This window comes from Chiloscyllium plagiosum, chromosome 2, assembly GCF_004010195.1.
Source record: "Chiloscyllium plagiosum isolate BGI_BamShark_2017 chromosome 2, ASM401019v2, whole genome shotgun sequence".
NCBI lineage: Eukaryota > Metazoa > Chordata > Chondrichthyes > Orectolobiformes > Hemiscylliidae > Chiloscyllium > Chiloscyllium plagiosum.
In genome coordinates this window covers 52,384,910-52,404,037 of record NC_057711.1, presented here as the reverse complement: position 1 = coordinate 52,404,037, position 19,128 = coordinate 52,384,910, and the positions used below count along the sequence as shown (strand labels likewise).

The 19,128-nt window shown below is 39.0% G+C and overlaps 1 protein-coding gene across 2 annotated transcripts in view; it reads left to right on the top strand.

Annotated features, from left to right (window-relative positions):
• Positions 1-19,128, top strand: part of ell2 (elongation factor for RNA polymerase II 2) — a 111,935-nt gene that overhangs the window by 79,184 nt on the left and 13,623 nt on the right. For both annotated transcript variants that reach the window (XM_043709660.1, XM_043709652.1), the window contains 3 exons: positions 614-707; positions 5,265-5,793; positions 14,135-14,201. In XM_043709660.1, coding sequence (XP_043565595.1) covers positions 614-707; positions 5,265-5,793; positions 14,135-14,201 — 690 coding nt within the window. The remainder of the gene's footprint in view (positions 1-613; positions 708-5,264; positions 5,794-14,134; positions 14,202-19,128) is intronic.

Sequence of the window (19,128 nt, the reverse complement as noted above, 5' to 3'; positions counted from 1 at the left end):
TAACATTACCGAGCATTTTTTTTAAAAGCCTTAACACCTATTTGAGTAATGCATTAAGGGGCTTTGAATAATTAGATGTGCAATGAGACAGCTAACCAAGTGAGAATTAAAGGCCACTTAATTTATTGGAGGCCACTTGCTTGTGGGAAAATTGACATCTATTAAAGAAAGTAATGGTTAGAATTAACATTGTCGTTAGTCTAAACCTTGTAGTCCAAATATTATCATATAATAAAAGCTAGTCGAGTTGAAATCCCTTCTCTCACGCTCCCGCGCTCTCTCACTTCTTTGTCCTGCTCTCTCCCTCTCTCTCCTTTCTCCTGCACTCGCTCACCCTCCCCACGCTTTTTTTGTAAAGTTGGCAATGTAACTGAGATGGTCATTTGTAACCCTCATCTTTGTTTAATTTTGTGAATCTATTGATGTTTGATGTAATCTTTGATTTAACTAGTTTCACAGACTTCAGAATGATACTTATTCTGTGCAATGAAAATTGTTTCTACCAAAAATAGAACTAAGGCTTTCCATGAATATAAAGAAAACAGTCAAATTAATTGCTTGGATCCAAGATGAGAAGATGGATCTAACTTTTTCTTCTGAATTTTATAAACAGAAAATTAACTCAACTGCAGAATTCTAGCAGCCAACAAGCAGAACAAGTTCCATCAAGCTCCCCCAAAGACAGAGGATCTGCATCTTCACCAGAGGTAAATAAAATCAGCTGCCAAATTCATAATTCTTTGATTGCACGCTGATTTCCACTGTTAATTCTGAAACCCTTAACTTCCACTTGTTTGCTAATTTCTAATGCATTCTTTATTTTGAAGAATTGTACATAATTGTGGTTTTGAATTCTTTCACAGCTCTTTAAAATAGAATATTCTTGTACCTGGAAGATAACTGCAGCTATCTTTGGGCTTTCTAAGAAGTAGGCCTTAAACCTTAGTGGTTTACAGAAATACTTAATTTTGAGGCCCTACTTGGGTGCTGTAAAAGTAATTTACAAGTAATTTATAAATAGCAGTTTCCAACTCTCTGCTTCTGCCAATCTCTCTTCAATTTTTGATTTCCATTCTGTTGAGGAACAAACCTATCTTAACAGATAAAATAATTTGTCTGTTTAGCACTTGTAATTATAGAAGCTTGAAAGCAATTCAGCCACACACAGTTCCATTCCTGCCCTGTAAGCCTAACGCTTCTGTGATTAATTTGTTCCCTTTTGAAAGCCACAATTGAATCTGAAGAAGGGCTTATGCCCGAAACGTCGATTCTCCTGTTCCCTGGATGCTGCCTGACCTGCTGTGCTTTTCCAGCAACACATTTTCAGCTCTGATCTCCAGCATCTGCAGTTCTCACTTTCTCCACAATTGAATCTGTCTCCACTTGGGGAAGTGCATACCAGATCCGAAGAACATGCTATTTTAAAAAATGTTTCCCTCAAATCTGTAACTCTAAATAATGATATTTTCGTGCCCATTGCTTCTACCCATTGCAACAGTTTCTTTCTGTTTACTGTTGTGACTGCTATTATTTTGAGTACCTCTACCATAGCCTAACTTCAAGGAGAACAATTCCAAGTCCTCCAGTTTATCCATGTAACTGAAGTCCCTATTCCCAGAACTATTTTCATAAATATTTTCTGCAACCTTTTAATATCTTCAACATTCTTGCTCATATGTGGTACCCTGAATTGGATACAATAAATAAGTTGAGTCTGAACCCCATAAAGGTTAAACTTAACCTCCCTTGCTTTTCTGCCCTCTGGCATTGATTTCCACCAAATCAGGACAACTCTGGAATCCTTTAAAAAGGTGGACAGGTATACTGGCAGGAATCCCAGAACAGGTCTTGTTTTTGGTAATCAAAGTCAACCAGGATAAGAGTGAATTTAGATCTGTGCAATGTTCCTGCCCTTGCTGCAAGTGCTTCATAGTTGTCCCACCCCACTACCGACAAACATTTTGTGGAGTTAGCTCTTGTGAAAGAATATGTTTCATTACAAAACTGTGGGAGCTCAAGTCCCAATGGGGAACCAAACAAAACCAGTCACCTTTTTTAATTCACTTGTGGGAGGTGGGCATCACTAACATTGTCCGTCCCTAGTTGTCCTTGAGAAGATGGTGGTGAGCTGCTGTTTTGAACCACTGTAGGTGGATCCACAATGTTTTGGCAGGAATACTAGGAGTTTTACCCAGTGACAATGAAGGAACAGTGTTGTATTTCCAAATTAGGATGGCAAGTGGCTTGGAGGAGAACTTGCAAATGATGGTGTTACAACGTCATAGAGATGTACAGCTCGGAAACAGATCCTTCGGTCCAAACTGTCCATGCCGACCAGATGTCCTACCTGTCAGCACCCGGACCATATCCCTTTAAAACCTTCTTATTCATATATCCATCCAGATGCCTTTTAAATGTTGCAATTGTACCAGCCTCCTCCTCATCCTCTGGCAGCCATTCCATACGCGTACACCTTCTGCATGAAAAGGTTGCCCCTTAGGTCTCTCTTGTATTTTTCCCCTCTCACCCTAAACCTATGCCCTCTAGTTCTGGACTCGGACACACCAGGGAAAAGACTTGGTTTATTTATCCTATCCATGCCCCTCAATTTTGTAAACCTCTGAGGTTACCCCTCAGCCTCCGACACTCTATGGAAAACAGCCCTAGCCTATTCAACCTCTTCCTATAGCTCAAATCCTCCAACCCTGGCAACATCCTTGTAAATCTTTTCTGAACTCTTTCAAGTTTCACAACATCTCTCTGATAGGAAGGAGGCCAAAATTGCATGCAATATTCCAACAGTGGCCTAACCAATGTCCTGTACAGCCACAACATGACCTCCTAATTCCTGTACTCAATACTCTGACCAATAAAGGAAAGCATACCAAACGCCGCCTTCACTATCCTATCTACCTGCAACTCCACTTTCAAGGAGCTATGAACCTGCACTCCAAGGTCTCTGCTCAGCAACACTCCCTCAGACCTTACCATTTCCATGAGTGGGCGGCACGGTGGCAGTGGTTAGCACTGCTGCCTCACAGCGCCAGAGACCCGGGTTCAATTCCAGCCTCAAGCAACTGACTGTGTGGAGTTTGCACATTCTCCCCGTGGGTTTCCTCCCACAGTCCAAAAACGTGCAGGTTAGGTGAATTGGCCATGCTAAATTGCCCGTAGTGTTAGGTGTAGGATAATGGGTCTGGATGGGTTGCGCTTCGGTGGGTTGGTGTGGACTTGTTGGGCCAAAGGGCCTGTTTCCACTACTGTAAGTAATCTAATCTAGCTCTATTAAGTGTACAAGTCCTGCTAAGATTTGCTTTCCCAAAATGCAACACCTCACATTTACCTGAACTCCACCTGCCACTTCTCAGCCCATTTGCCCATCTGATCAAGAACCCATTGTAATCTGAAGTAACCGTCTTTGCTGTCCACTGCACCTCCAGTTTTGGTGTCCTCTGCAAACTTACTAGCTATACCACTTATACTCCCATCCAAATCATTTATATAAATGACAAAAAGTAGTGGACCCAGCACCGATCCTTGTGGCAGTCCACTGGTCACAAGCCTCCAGTCTGAAAAGCAACCCTCCACCACCACCCTCTGTCTTCTACCTTTGAGCCAGTTCTGTATCCAAATGGCTAGTTCTCCCTGTATTCCGTGAGATCTAACCTTGCTAACCAGTCTCCCATGGGGAACCTTGTCGAACGCCTTACTGAAGTCCAAATAGATCACGTCTACTGCTCTGCCCTCATCAATCCTTTGCTACTTCTTCAAAAAACTCATTCAAGTTTGAGAGACATGATTTTCCATGCTCAACACCATGTTGACTATCCCTGATCAGTCCTTGCCTTTCCAAATACTTGTACATCCTGTCCCTCAGGATTCCTTCCAACAATTTGCCCACCACCAACATCAGGCTCACTGGTCTATAGTTCCCTGGCTTGTCCTGTAGATATGAGTAGTGTGGGGTGCTGGAAAAGCACAGCAGGTCTGGCAGCATCAGAGGAGCAAGAGAATCAATGTTTCAGGGATAAGCTCTTCATCATGGAACACTTATACCTGAAAAGTTGATTCTCTTGCACCTTGGATGCTGCCTGAACTGCTGTGCTTTTCCAGCACTACACACTCGACTCTGATCTCCAGCATCTGCAGTCCTCACTTTCTCCTGTCTGTAGCTATGATCATGATTTTAGAAAGTGCTGTCTCAGGATATTTGGTGAATTTCTGCAGGGCATCTGGGAGATGGTGGTAGCAGTGGGTACTGAACATCTGTGGTGGAGGGAGTGCATGCAAGTGGGGACAGTGGGCTGTGGAAGAGGAAAACTGCAAATGGGCAGGAAGCAGAGAGTACATTTGGGGCGAGAAGAGGAAGGTGGCAGTTTATTTTTCTTAAAAACTAAACATGTTCCGTAACTGTACTTAAATGAATATGGATACAAGTGCTCTTTGAGGAATGCCTCTACAGACTGTATAAAAATAAAAGTAAACTATTTAAAGCATTAACCAAGAATTCTCTATTATTAGACTTGGAAGCCAAAAAGGAAAGTTGGTGGTCAGCTGTTCAGTGGGAGCAGGTGTTTCATTTTATAAACACAATGAACTCCGAAGGCATTAGGAGAGATATGACCGTCAAAGAAAGATGTGAATTCAGAGCTAGGGTAGGGGGAACCCTGAGGGAAGCTTTCGCAGTTGGCTTAGTGGAAGGAAAGGAAGTGACAGAGGCAGTTAGGTGATGCCAACACAACTGAAACCAATTGTGCTCTTTGCACTTGATGGCAGTAAATGAGGCAATGGAAAGTGGTTAAAGAATATATTTAACACTAGACAGCTGATAGCCAACACAAGAGGGTTTTAAAAGAATGATATCATTGCAATAAAATGAACCTTTCTGCTTCAGTTATGCACTGTGTTGGATATCAAGGTTCTGTTCTATACCATACCAACCCATGTTCTAATCTGCATTTCAAAACTGCTTTATTGCATCATTTTGACAAAGCTAACATATTTTATTTCTTCAACCTTGGTTGGATTTAAATCAAGGTCTGAACATGCAAAGACACTGTAGTAGTCCACAAACTGCACTTACCCATTCTGGAGATAGTATTGATGTAGATCTGAATAGAAATTTTAGCAAAATATGCATGTTCTGTCATAATGTTCAGAAAATAATCTTGACCTGTGATAATAAATTGAATTAATTGTAACAAAATGTATAGTGTCCTGCTTTGAAAATATTGAAGAGAATAATATCTATGATATCTTTACAGAAGAGACCTCTGCCATCAGATTTCATTGATCCTCTAGCGAGCAAGAAGCCCAGGATATCACACCTCACTAATCGTGTGCAACCAACACTTAATGGCCATTTAAACCCCTCCAATGAAAAAACTGTTGCTATTTCTGCTCCGGTTGCTCCTCCTCAAGCTCCTCCTCCTGTGCCACTTCCAGTTTCTATTGCTCACACTGTGAATTCTAACTCCAATTCCCCATGCACACCAGAAAGAAGGGGAACTCAAGATTTGCCAGTTGATGCTCTTGGTCAAACTGGTGAAGATTATGAGGACCAGCAAGTAAAGCTTACCTCTCGGACTACATTGGAAAGCCCACCGCATCAACTGGAGTGTTCTGAACTCATCAGCAAAGACTGTTCTTCTCATGGAAAGTCAAAAAAAAAAGCTAAAAAGCATAAAGACAAGGAAAGAGAGAAAGAGAAAAAGAACAAGAAGACTGAGGATGATAGTGAAGAATGTAGAAATGAAATTGAGGAACAAAACCTCCTTAAAGGTGCCAATTCAGGTATGTAATGAAGTTGGACTTGGTTATATAGTCATGACAGCACATACTGTCATACTGCCTGTTTAGTCCATGCTGTGAAAAAGAAAAGTAGACAGTGTAAACAATAGGAAGGACTGAAAAGGAAAAACTGATAATATCGATTTACTAGTAATCCCAAATTAGTATCAACAGTTTGAATAATCCAGTCAATCTTGTTTCCTTCCTTTCTCCTGGTAGACCAGTACGTTTCTTTCTCAAATCCCATGCAGTTTCCTTTTAAAGTAGCTGGTAATCTCTTCTCCCACCGCAGATGTTGAATACAGTTGTAGCTGGTGGCATTTTATTTTGATCTGCCAAAACTCCATAGATTTCCTATAGGGTCCCAGTGGATTGAAAGAATAGAAATGTAACTTAAGTATTTGAGAAAGAAGCTAGAGAGAAAATAACCACTCTTGATCTGTTAGCCTAACCCTAACAGAAAAAAGTTGGAATTTATTAGTGGTATTAGGGCAATTGGAAAGTTGTTTTGGAGAATCAATGTTGTTCAAGAAAGCGATGTAGTGTTTGAGGATGGAGATCGTAGGGTAAAAGAGGGAACCAGTCACTAATTTAAATTTTTTAGAAGTCACTTGATAACTATTGTATGAGAAACTTGAGGTGATTTAGCAGACACAAAATAGGAAGAAATGGGTTAAGCTGTAACTGGGCTGCAAGGATCAGTGCTTGAACATCCACTAATGGTTTGCAGTTTATGTCAATGACTGTGTATTAAGTATGTATCCAAGTTGTTGACTGTACAAAATTAGATAGGAATTTAATCCAGGGATGATGCAAAGTGGCTGCAAAGGGTCGTTCTACTATAACATGTGTTTCATTAATACAAATTCACTAACACGATTGACAAGGAAACTGTTTCTAAAGCATAAATGTTTTGAGCACGTATTGGTTATTACTTGATACTGGCCCCATTAGTTTAAATGATGCAGCTATTATGTGATTTTCTTATAACGGGATTGCACAAGAACAGAACTATCACGTTATAGCAGAACCAACTGTATAGAACAGCTTCACGGCTCTGTAACAAAGTGGCCGATGTGGGCAAGTAGGAAGAATTGAGAAACTGAATACTTTTAAAAGTCGAGGCAAGTTGATATTTGGAATAATTTGAGTACTCAAACAGAAATCATGAAGTTAAAATGCAAATAGTTTGGAAGACCAGTTGTGTGATGGATTGGATGGAGGTGCTAGTAGAAGAGCAAGAAAGTCTTGCTACAATCTTGTCTTTGTGAGACCACACATTGAGTTCTGAGTGCAGTTTTGGTCTCCTTACTGAAGGATAGAGAAAGACTCTCTTCAGCAAGATTTGCACAATCGGCCTTGGAAGATCAGCTTTGCTTTTCTTTGCAGTCCACTGCTATACCAACTGAACTATCTGAAACAGTTCCAAGGAGTAGAAGTGCCAAGCTAGCAATTTGTCTAAAACTCAATCCGTACACTCTCCTGTTTTACTTGTAGCAGATACATCAGGGTACGTATTGACTTCAGCAGTCACTTACACACTCGCTAGTACTATACCAAACACTGGGAGACAGTGACGTCTGCAGATGCTGGAGATCAGAGTTGTGTGTGTTGCTGGAAAAGCACAGCAGGTCAGGGATCATCCGAGGAGTAAGAAAATCGATGTTTTGGGCCAGAGCCTTTCATCAGGAATGAGGCTGGGAACCTCTGGGGTTGAGAGATAAAGGGGAGAGGGGTGGGGTTGGGGAGAAAGTAACTGAGTGTGCAATAGATGGATGGAGGTGGGGGTAAAGGTGATTAGGTCAGAGAGGAAGTGGAGCGGATAGGTGGGAAGGAAGATTGACAGGTGCAACGGGTCATGAGGGCGGTGCTGAGCTGGAAGGTGGGGGTAGGGAAAATTAGGAAACTGGTGAAGTCCATATTGATGCCCTGGGGTTGAAGGGTCCCAAGGTGTAAGGTAAGGCATTTTTCCTCCAGGCATAGAGTGGTTAGGGTATGCTGGTGGAGGAGGCCCAGAACCTGTATGTCCTTGGCAGAGTGGGAGGGGGAGTTGAAATGTTCGGCCATGGGGCAGTGGAGTTGATTGGTGTGGGTGTCCCGGAGATGTTCTCTAAAGCGCTCTGCTGGAAGGCGTCCAGTCTCCCCAATGTAGAGGACACTGCATCAGGAGCAAAGGATACAATAAATGACATGTAGAAGTTCATGGATGGATGTGGAAGGCTCCTTTGAGGCCTTGGACAGAGGTGAGGGGGGGAGGTGTAGACGCAGGTTTTGCAATTCCTGCGGTGACAGCGGAAGGTGCCTGGAGGGGTGGGTTGCTTGTTAGGGGGCATGGACCTGACCAGGTAGTTGCGGACTCTTTACCAAACAGTGCAGGTGATGAAAATGTTCTTGTTCGCAGCTCCAGGCAAGCAAAAAGAAAAGGCATTGGAAAAAGAAACCATCACCAGCTAGTTCCTTTGCAAACCCCACATGATCCTGACTTGATACAATATTGCTGTTTCTTCACTGTCAAAATCCTTTCCTAACAGCACTGTGTAGGTATATCTTCTCCACACCATAGGCTTCCATGTTTTAGGGATTCTATTGGCCTTCTCAACAGCATCCCACCTATGCTCACCTCATCCCTGTCACCCTGCATTTCCCATTGCTAATCCACCTGACCTGCACATCTTTAGACTGTGGGAGGAAACCAGAGCACCTGAAGGAAATTGATGCAGACACGAGAATGTGCAAACACCATACAGCCTGAGGGTGGAATCAAACTCCCTGGTGCCGTGAGGCAGCAATGCTAACCACTGAGACACTTTGGCATAGGCATAGGCATAGACTGCAGATGTTCAAGGCAGGTCACAACCACCATCTTAATGGCAATTACCCATGCCTTATCAACACTTCTAGCCAGTGATGTCTAATTACCATGAAACCTTTTTTAGAGAAGGTTTTACTCAGATGATTGCTATGAAGAAGAGATTATGGTATCAGACAAGATTGAGTAGAATGCACTTTCGTTTCTCTAAACTAAGATGCTTTATTCTTGAGCTGAGATGTTGTTTCCTTTGGATGGATTATCTAGAACAGGGATAAGGAAGCGGTCATTTAGGACAGGTGAAAGGAAAGCCGGTCACATAAGAGGTTATTGATCTGTGGAATTCTCTAAACCAGAGAGCTGTGCTGATTGATTGGTTTTGAAATATTGAACTCTCAAATGGATATTTTCATGACAAAAGTCCAAGGCTGTGGGGATCAGGTGGGAAATTAATGTCATTGTCTTATTGAAGAGTGGAGCAGACTCAAGGTCATCTGATTTGCAACTACATCTACTTTTTATCTGTTATGTAAAACCACTTGACATAGCACTCCCATGAGTGAATATCGATATTGCACTACGCCAGAGGACATTGATTTGTTAGTTCAACAATTTCAAAAATACTAAGGGCAAAATTGTTCCCATCAATTAATTCATTGACATGCTGTCAACCACTTTGTAGCCCATCCTGTCAGAATCCACGCTAAATACAGAGGATGACTCTCCTCTCAAAATGTTGAATAAGCTGATACTCTTCTTTCTCTTTTCTTAAAAAAAAAACTTCTTGGAGTCCAAAATATGATGGGAAAGATTTTTTTGAGGTTGATGGGATGACTAAAATTATTATTGGTGTTTAACTGGAGAAAATTACAGCTTAATCAAGATTCTATAAACTGTAGGGAAAAGTCAAATAAGATGGAGAGCTAGAACTAGGTGTCACTACCATACATGTGGACATGCACTTGTGTCTTTGGATGATGCTGAAAGTCTTTTGTTTGCCATTTATATAAATGATTTGGATGAGAATATAAAAGACATGTTTAGTAAGTTTGCAGATGACACCAAAATTGGTGGCATAGTAGACAGTGAAGAAGGTTTTCTAAAATTACAAAAGGATCTTGATGAATGGGTCAATGGGCTAAAAAGAATGGCAGATGGAGTTCAGTCTGGATAAATGTGAGGTATTGCATTTTGGTACAACAAACAAGGGTAGGACTTATACAATTAATGGTAGGCCTTGGGTAGTGTTATAGAACAGAGGGACCTAAGGGTGCAGGTACATAAATTTTAGAGTTCTGTCACATGTAGACAGGATGATTAAAAAGGCATTTGGCATAGAGTCATAGAGATGTACAGCATGGAAACAGACCCTTCAGTCCAACCCGTCCATGCGACCAGATATCCCAATGCAATCTAGTCCCACCTGCCAGCACCCGGCCCATATCCCTCCAAACCCTTCTATTCATATATCCATCCAAATGCCTCTTAAATGTTGCAATTGTACCAGCCTCCACCACATCCTCAGGCAGCTTATTCCATACACGTACCACCCACTGCGTGAAAAAGTTTCCCCTTAGGTCTCTTTTATATCTTTCCCCTCTCACCCTAAACCTATTCCCTCTAGTTCTGCACTCCCTAACCCCAGGGAAAAGACTTTGTCTATTTATCCTATCTATGCCCCTCATAATTTTGTAAACCTCTATAAGGTCACCCCTCAGCCATTGCTCAGTCCTTTGAGTATAGGGGTTGGGACATTATGTTGCGGTTGTACAAGACATTAGTGAAGCTGCTTCTAGTATACTGTGTCTGGTTCCGGTTCCCCAATTATGCAAAGGGTATTATCAAGCCAGAGAGGGTTCTGAAGAGATTTACCAGGATGTTGCCGGGAATGGAGGTTTAAGTTATAAAGAAAGGCTAGGACTATTTTCACTGGAGTGCAGGAAGTTGAGAAGGGACCAGATAGAAGTTTATAAAATAATGTAACATATAGATAGAATTAATGATAGTTATTTTTTGTCCAAGACTGGGGTACAATTTTAAGGTGAGAGGAGAGAGATTTAAAAAAGATGAGTAGTTTCTTTTTACATGGAGGGTGGTTCACATGTGGAATGAACTTCCTCAGGCAGTGGTGGATGTGGGTACAGTTATATTTAAAAGACATTTGGAAGGATACATGAAAGGAAAGGATACATGGAGGGATATGGGTCAGGAACAGGCAGGTGGGACTAGTTTAGTTTGAGATTGTTGGGTTGGACCGAAGGGTCAGTTTCCATGCTGTATCACTCTGACACTATAACAGCATGTGGATGGACAAAGTACAGCATTTGTTCTTGAGAGAATCCAGAAGTAATGGTGCAAAGATAAGAGATACCACTTCTGATGTTGCTGTAATCTAAGCAAGGGCCCTGCTGATGGGGAATTATTAGAAAAGCGCAGTGTATTAAAACACTTCAAAAACTGCAGAGGTCGAGGTAGTCAGGATGATGAAAAAGCATCAGTTATCTGTCAAGACGGATATCTATTGCTATAACATTGATTTGCAGTTTTAAATTGCTCTTTAATTTAATTTCTGACCGATCACTGCAATGACAGTGTCAAAGACTTTGTGAAGAAGTAGAGATTTGAGATTGTGGTTGTATTAAGGGTGACTTTTCGAGGATGAGAATTATAACCGCCACACTGCAAAGAAGTAAAGAGTTTTCCGTTCTTTCACACGATTTAAAATGCCTCAGCTTGGAGGAGTGCATGACAGTGGTGAGAATACCTAGGTTCTGTAGTGAAAGATAAAACTACAAATGAAGCACCTCCAATTTAGAAGGCAATAGAAGCAAACTAGAGGCTAGCCAACTTATCATTTAGAAGATACTGGAATTCATTGTTAAGGAAGTAGTAGGACAACTAAAAATCAAAATACAGTCAAGCTGAGTGAAAATGCAAGATTGGTCCACTTTGCTAGGATGAGTAGAAAAATAGTACTTGTGAAAATTGGACAGAATGCTCTGGTACATCTTGATTTAAGTGAGAGGGAATTGGCTCCTCTCTCCTCCATTAGTCATTTTATTTTAGTGCACAGCTTTGCACTTCAATTAAAACATAATTATCTAGATCAAAATAAGAGTTTTATTCAGTGAAAGAAAGGAATTTTATTCTCAACCCTGGAAAAAAATTAAAATGCAACATCAAACCTGAATACAAACATAGGTACAAAGCTTCAAAAGTTAAGGAGGGAGAAGTCTAGTACAGTTAGGAAGGTAATTGCAGTTTAAAGACCTTAAAGTTTTTGAGTTGAAAATGACCTGACTCTTGATTGTTTAGCTATTGCCTTGTTTGTTCACTGCTGAACTTTGAAGGATATACTCCTTTACATGTCATTAATCCAAGTTGTCTCCTCAAGTATTGGTCTTTGAAGATGATGAGAAACACAGGCGATGATTGTGCATCTTCCTGTTTATACTCTGCTGGTAAAAAGCAACAGTTAAAATATAGTTGTGTATTTTAGTGTCTAGTTCCATTTTCTTTCCAAGCTGGCTAATTTGCAAGCAACTTTCATTCTAATATGTAACTTCCAGATGGTATGAATCAACCATGAAATACAAATCTGAACTTGTATTTTATAACAATATTAATTTTGCCTCTGTCCGGTCCTTGTTTATTGATGGTTTCATGCAGTTCGCTCAGGTGTTCAAAGCAGATGTTTTAGGTTCATGTTTGTAATCCTTTTCAAAAATTGACTTTAATCCATGAAGATTTCCAGAATCTGAATCATATAATGGAATCCATAGTTAAGGAAAGATGTAAATATTTGCATTGGAGGCAGTTCAAAGATCAAGCACTCTGATGATTTTTTTGGAATAAAGAGATGACATCTGATGGAAGGTTGGGCTTATACTAACTGGAGAAGATTGAGAGGTGATCTTGTTGAAACATTAGTTATGAGAGGGCATAATATAGTAAATGTAGAGGAGTCTAGAACTAGAGGGCAGTTAAAAAATATACATTCCCATTTAAGTTTGAGATGAGGCGCAATATACAGAGGGTTGGTAATCTTGAATTTATCAGAGAATGATAGATGCAGAGTTAGATTTTTGAACTGCAAAGGAGTTGAGGATTACGTATGGACAGGTAGAAACATGGAGTTGGGGCTACAGTCAGGTCAGCCGATATCCTGTTGAGCAGGCTGGAGGGGTCAACATTGGCTCCTCCTTTCTGCTATATTTCAACCAAATACGTTATTTGGCTAAACCAGTGTACTCCTCTCAATTAGATAAATTTGTGGTAACATGGATGGGAATTGTACAGTTGAAAGTAACTACAGCAAGTAAGTGTATAAGGCAATCCTCAGGGTTGATCAGTCATAGAGATGGGCAATCACGTGGGCTTTGGTTCATGGCAAAATGTCATTCCTAAAGGTGTGGTGTGTTCAAAATAGTTGTGGCAGTTTAAATTACTGCATAAATAACACTGACTACAAACTAATCAGACTAAATTCTTCTGCTCATTTCAATAACGTCCTTAAAATGTTATAATCTGCATAAACTACAGGAAAATTGTGAATAGATCATGAACTCAACCAATTTTTTAAAAACTGTAGGAGGACGATTTCTATTTTTTTGAATCCCAGAGGTTAATGTAAACTTTGCTTTAACCCGCAAATCTGTAATCAAAATATGCAAGGACATCTTAAAAATATCAAAGAATGTTTTCAACTCTTAAAACAGTAAGTTCTAATCCTAAACACACATTGCGCTCTTTGAAATAAAAGCTGACGAAGAAGATTTAAGGTATGTGATAATGCAGATACATAAAGTTAACTGTTATAGATTAAGAATAAAATTAAACATGCTTAACTCTGAAATTTCTACATTGTCTGATTTGAATTTTTAAACGCCCACAGTTTTTTTAATTGGGTCAGACTGAAGTTGTTAGCATGGTTCCAAAAAAGTACAAAATTTGCAACATGTTCGCTGTTCCATGTTGCTGCTAATGTTAAACTCTTCAGATCTCTCAGCTAAAGAAGCAGAATACAATGTTAAAATACGTCCCAAATGCCCTAATCTAATTTAATAACAATGCTGTGTTCTCATTCATGATTCTCACTACACGTAGGGTGAGAAAGGCCCTAAAATTGCATTCTTTAACATTATAGCCACATCTGTTGCTTTCAATAAATTAATTTCTGAATGGTCCCTTGTCTGACTGATTTTAAAACTGTAGGAGACTGACCCTGGGTGGAGATCCTAGTGCTTTGACCTCTATTGTATGGGTAATTCACTTATCGCCGTTACAGACTCTGGGCCTGTTATTGGTAGTGACTGAGCTGACCATATGGCGGTTGCTGTTTGCAATCTGTAGAGTTTAAAGCTAGTGCACCACTTGCAATGATAGATGTGATACAGAAACAAAAGCAATAAAATATTCCCACATGTTTTAAGCTGCAGTGTGGCAAAGGTCAAAAGTTTCTTGTTATTTCTGAACCTTCTGCTGTCCTCTACTGTATGGCAAAACAGAAATACAGAAACCTCTATTCTTTTGCAGAAACGAATAGGAAGTGCACTGGTTCCAGCAGTCCTACATTACCAACCAAAAAACCTGATTACTTGATGTAAGTAAACATGCTCATTGTTTTATGCATTTATCTTATGCACACTTCTCTCTTTTTTTTATAAAAAACCAATTAACCTGGTAGTCATTTGATTTGATTTGTTCAAGTTCAGATTTCTTAATTAAAAGTATTTTTAATGATCTTTCAAACACCGTAGTTAGTACTGAAGTTTAATTTTATGACACTTGTGTAGTTTTCCAAACCCTTGTAACTGTGGAAGGACTCACCAATATATATGTGGTTTTACTTGGATTTTCAGAAGGTTTGGTGAATTACTATGAGAAAGTTGGGTTAATGTAAATACATTTGATTCAATTGACCTAACAATGAAAATAAAGACACTCCTATCAAGGTGATTGTTTGGAAAAATGTACTTGTGTCCTGACTGGCTTATAGATATGACTTCTGCTGTAGGTTCTTCATTTTAGTTTGTGGACATCATTAAACACCTCATTTGAAATAGTGAGCACTGGTGTCAGTCATTATGGCACAGAAAAAGGTCGTTCAGCCCTTAAAATCCATGCCAGAAATAAAATGTTAAATATGTGACACCTTTAAAGAGAGAGAGAGAGAGAGAGAATATTTGGTTCTATGCAGATTTGTCAAATGTGAGCAGCTTTTACCGAAGTGATGGTTGATAATTCACAGATGAAATTTGAATGAAAATGCCAAATAATTTGATCAAATTGAAATGATAAAATGAAACTTTGGAAACCAGCTGCTTGTGCTGAGTTTGCATATTTGTAAAGAAAGAAGACATTTTACAATCTTGGGACATCAAAACATTTGACAGCCAGTCCAGTACTTCTGAAGTAAACAATTGTTGTAATGCAGGGCAATTGTAGAATCATAGAAATTTAAAGCGCAGAAGGAGGCCACTCGACCCATGTCTGTATTAGCTCCCAGAAGAGCTACTCAGCCAGTCCCATTGTTCAGCTCTCTCTCCATTTCATCACTTTCAAATACATATCCTTCTATGGAATCTGCCTCCGCTATTTTTGCAGGCAATGCATTCCAAATCCTAATGACTGAGTAAAGAACTTTCTGCTCTGTTACTCCTAATACCCTTGCTGATAGGCTTGAAAATCTGACCCTTAGTTACTTTCATACCAACTAGTGGAAACAATATCCTTGTCTATCCTGTCAAAATTGTTCATAACTCTAAGCACCTCTTAATAAGAGCACCTCTAAATAAGGTCACCTCTTATTCTTTCTGGAGCAGAGAAGATTAAGTCCAATTTCTCAAATCTAATATCCCTCATTCCTGGTATCAGTTTAGTAAGTCTCTTTTGAACTCTCCCCAGTGTTTTAACATCCTTCCTTAAAATGCCCAGAACTGAATACAATACTTCAAATATGTTCTTAGCAATGATTTATGGCATTGCTTCCTTGTGTTTATACTCTGTCTCTATGTATAAACCCAAAGATCCTAATAAGCCTTTGTAATGACTGTTTCAACTTGCCTGGACACCTTCAGAGATTCATGCACATGAATCCTGAGGTCCCTCTGCTCCTAAACTCTCTTAAAACCTGTATCATTGAGCCTGTATTGTCTCTCTCCCTCTTCCACCAACATGCCACCCTTTTTGCAAACTGATCCCACGAACAGGTGAAATTAATGACCAATTAACCTGAAGGTTAACAACTGAAAAAAACACAATAGAAATTTTCTGTTCTTTTGAATAGTAAGCTTTTCCTCACCATTAGCTTAGAAATGTCCAATGATCTTTCCTTGGCTCCTCCACATTCTTATATATGTGGTACCCCTCCATGAAATCATACAAAAATATAATTCTTTTAGGCTAGTTTTAAGAGGATGAATGAGTAAATTTCCCTGATAGATTTAACACAACTTAAGGAAAGTAGACATTGCATATTAGTGAAATGGGTATAGGATATGCCACCAAGTTTTAGGATCTGTACTGATTCTGACTTATTCAGTATCCAATGTGCAAAAATGCCCAAACTAAATATTGGCGATACATCGGGCCAAGTTTCTTGGCCCGGTCATGAGTGCCTTCTGAGGGCCACATTTCATTCTTCAACTATCTGGAGCTGATTCAAAATGTTGCAATCCAAGTTGGGTTTTTGATCACTCATCCGTTCAATCACCGCGATTTGCTCTGTAACAGCACCTAACTGGTTCTGATGGAGGGATTTGAGATCAAGAATACCTATAAACATTTTGCCCCATAATATGCTCTAAGAAAAAGAGAGACCATTTTGTTTTGAACAACATTCCAGTAAATCTGCAATGCATCCTAACTGAAGTCTCAATATCCTTCTTACAATGTGTACCGTACTAATTTACACAGTTTTGTAACTGAACTTTTGTTAAACATGTGTATACCTCTTCAGGCTTTTAAATCCCACAATTGGTGGGATAAAACATTCACATACCACTAATGTTTTATCTAGCAAAGGTGGTTCTTTTTAATATTTTGGAACTAATATTCTTTCTTTGAAACAAAGTTTGACATATTGCTGTTGATGTTTAACTAAATGCATCATGCTCGTTTAGTGACATTGAATTCCATCTGCTTTTTTAAAGCTATTCCCTACTTTATCAGTATTACTATTTTGAATTTTAGTGTCAGCTATAAATTTGACACACATCTCTTGAGGCCTATATATGTTATTCGACACATTAGACATAGGTCTCCCAGAAGTGATGTAATACTAACCACTTGCAATGATTCTGGAAGACCTACCTTTTAACTCTTAGTCTGTTTTCACCACTCTTGCACTTTTTAGGTTTCCATGATGCCACATCTAAACCCCTAACTTTTAACCCAACATTTTCTTGTGTTAATTTTCAAAGACTAAAAATCCATATCCTATACCCATTTCACTAATATGCAATGTCTACTTTCCTTAAGTTGTGTTAAATCTATCAGGGAAATTTACCCATTCATCCTCTTAAAACCTGACTTCTTTTAGTAAAAGATGCAGGAAGAAAGAATTCATAAAGTAATAATTTGATAGAAATAGGTGTGACGTTTGTAAGAAATACTGACTGACACAGTCACAGCCTATAGTAAGTCTGTAAGAGTAGTTGAAATACCTTTGGCTGAAACTTGTGTTTGTTGAGTTGGTGTTTCTCATAGACAAAATCTTTGAAGAAACTTTCAGAAGAGGTTCAGCAGCAATACCTATTGAGTGCTACATTGATAAGTCACAATGAGGTAATATATATTTGCATAAATAAGAAGATTGAGAATTGATATTGCAATTTTAAAACAGATACTGAAGAATGAAGAAGTCTTCATATTTAGTTGGGTGGATAAAAGCAGTCATCTAATCTGACTGAATTACGAGGAAAAGAGAAAGCTTTAAGAAACAGTTAACATACACAAGAAAGGAATGTAATATGTTTTCATTCTTAACAGTATAATATTATACTTTTTTTTGCATGATATAAATGGGTGTAATGAAGAGCAAGTAATAATTGGGGTTGGGAATTGCTGGTATGAGTGTTAGAGTAAACTCTGACCACAAAAGTATAGTTCTGGAAATGGTTTAACCAAGACTCAGCTTCTGGTATTTAATCTGGACCGAATTTAAAGGCTATCTAGACAGCAATCATTTTGGATTCAAACAAGAACAATCCTGCCTTAAACTCAGGTATAGAATTTTAAAATAAGCATTATCAAGAACAGGAAACTGGTTGAACAATTGAAATTAAGGCATGTTATGGCAGCATATAAGATGACCCAAAACACATGACAGCTATGTCTAATTTTCAAATACGACCTGGATTTAGAAATTTGTGCTGTGTGGTCAAATTTAGTGAATGACTACCAAATAATTTGATAGCAGAAAGGACAGCTCAACTTGTAGAATGATGCAGACAAAATATGTAACACAACAATGTCATATTAAATTTAATAAGGAAAAATATAACATACAGTCCCCATTGCTTAACACTGTTCCAACTATCTATTTTGACAATGACAACACCAATTTTTCCATTACTAAAAATGTTAATTGCATGAAGTGGGTCAGCTATTTTGACTGTCTGATAAACTGCAGCAATTAGTTTTAAGATTCTTACTCCTCTAAATTTTGGTTTAAATTAATAACAAGTAATTTTATTGCATTGAACAGAGCCTGCTGTATTTCTAAGTTAGAATTTGCAAAGCTGACATTGTATGACAATAAATGTTGGATTTAGTTCATTTTTCAACAATCAATTGTAGTTATCATTCCAGATCTTATACAAACAGTTCTTTTCTGGAAGGCAGATTATTTACAGGTTGTTGTCTTAATCAATTTAACCTATAGAATCATAGAATTTACAATATAAAAAAGACCATTTGACCCATCGTGTCTGCTACTGGCTTCTGAAAGAGCTAGCCAGTTAGCCCTTTAATCCAGCACCATTCCTCTAAATTCATCACTTTCAAATATATCTCTAGCATTTGAAACATTGTATAGCCTTTAGTTCAGTTTATACTCTCTCCATATTTGAATTAGACATCTTCCTTTTAAATTTGAATTCCATATGTTTAATCAATTTAAGTTGGCCTGACACGTGCTCATTTTTGGAAGTTATCATTCCATTTCCTACTTCAACCAACCAGGTTTGGTTGGTTAGGATTTGGTATTACTTCAAATATCCCAAGTCAAACTGCCATTGAAGAGGGCTGGCCTTAAGCTCAGAGTTAAGGGACTGAAAGTTTCTTGTCAGATGGGTGTGTAAGTGAAGGTGATTGGCACTGATTTATTGCCAGTTTGCTGCAGTGTCTCAATAGTTGGTACAGTGCTGAAGACCTCAATCCTTAGATACTCATTTGGTCTCTATGGCACATACAAGAACTTGGGCCATTGAGTGTATGCCACCTCTCTGTAGGAATCCAGTTAATCTCATAATCCATCATTCCCTTCTCTGTACCAGTTTATTTCCCTTAAGTACATACTTAGTTTC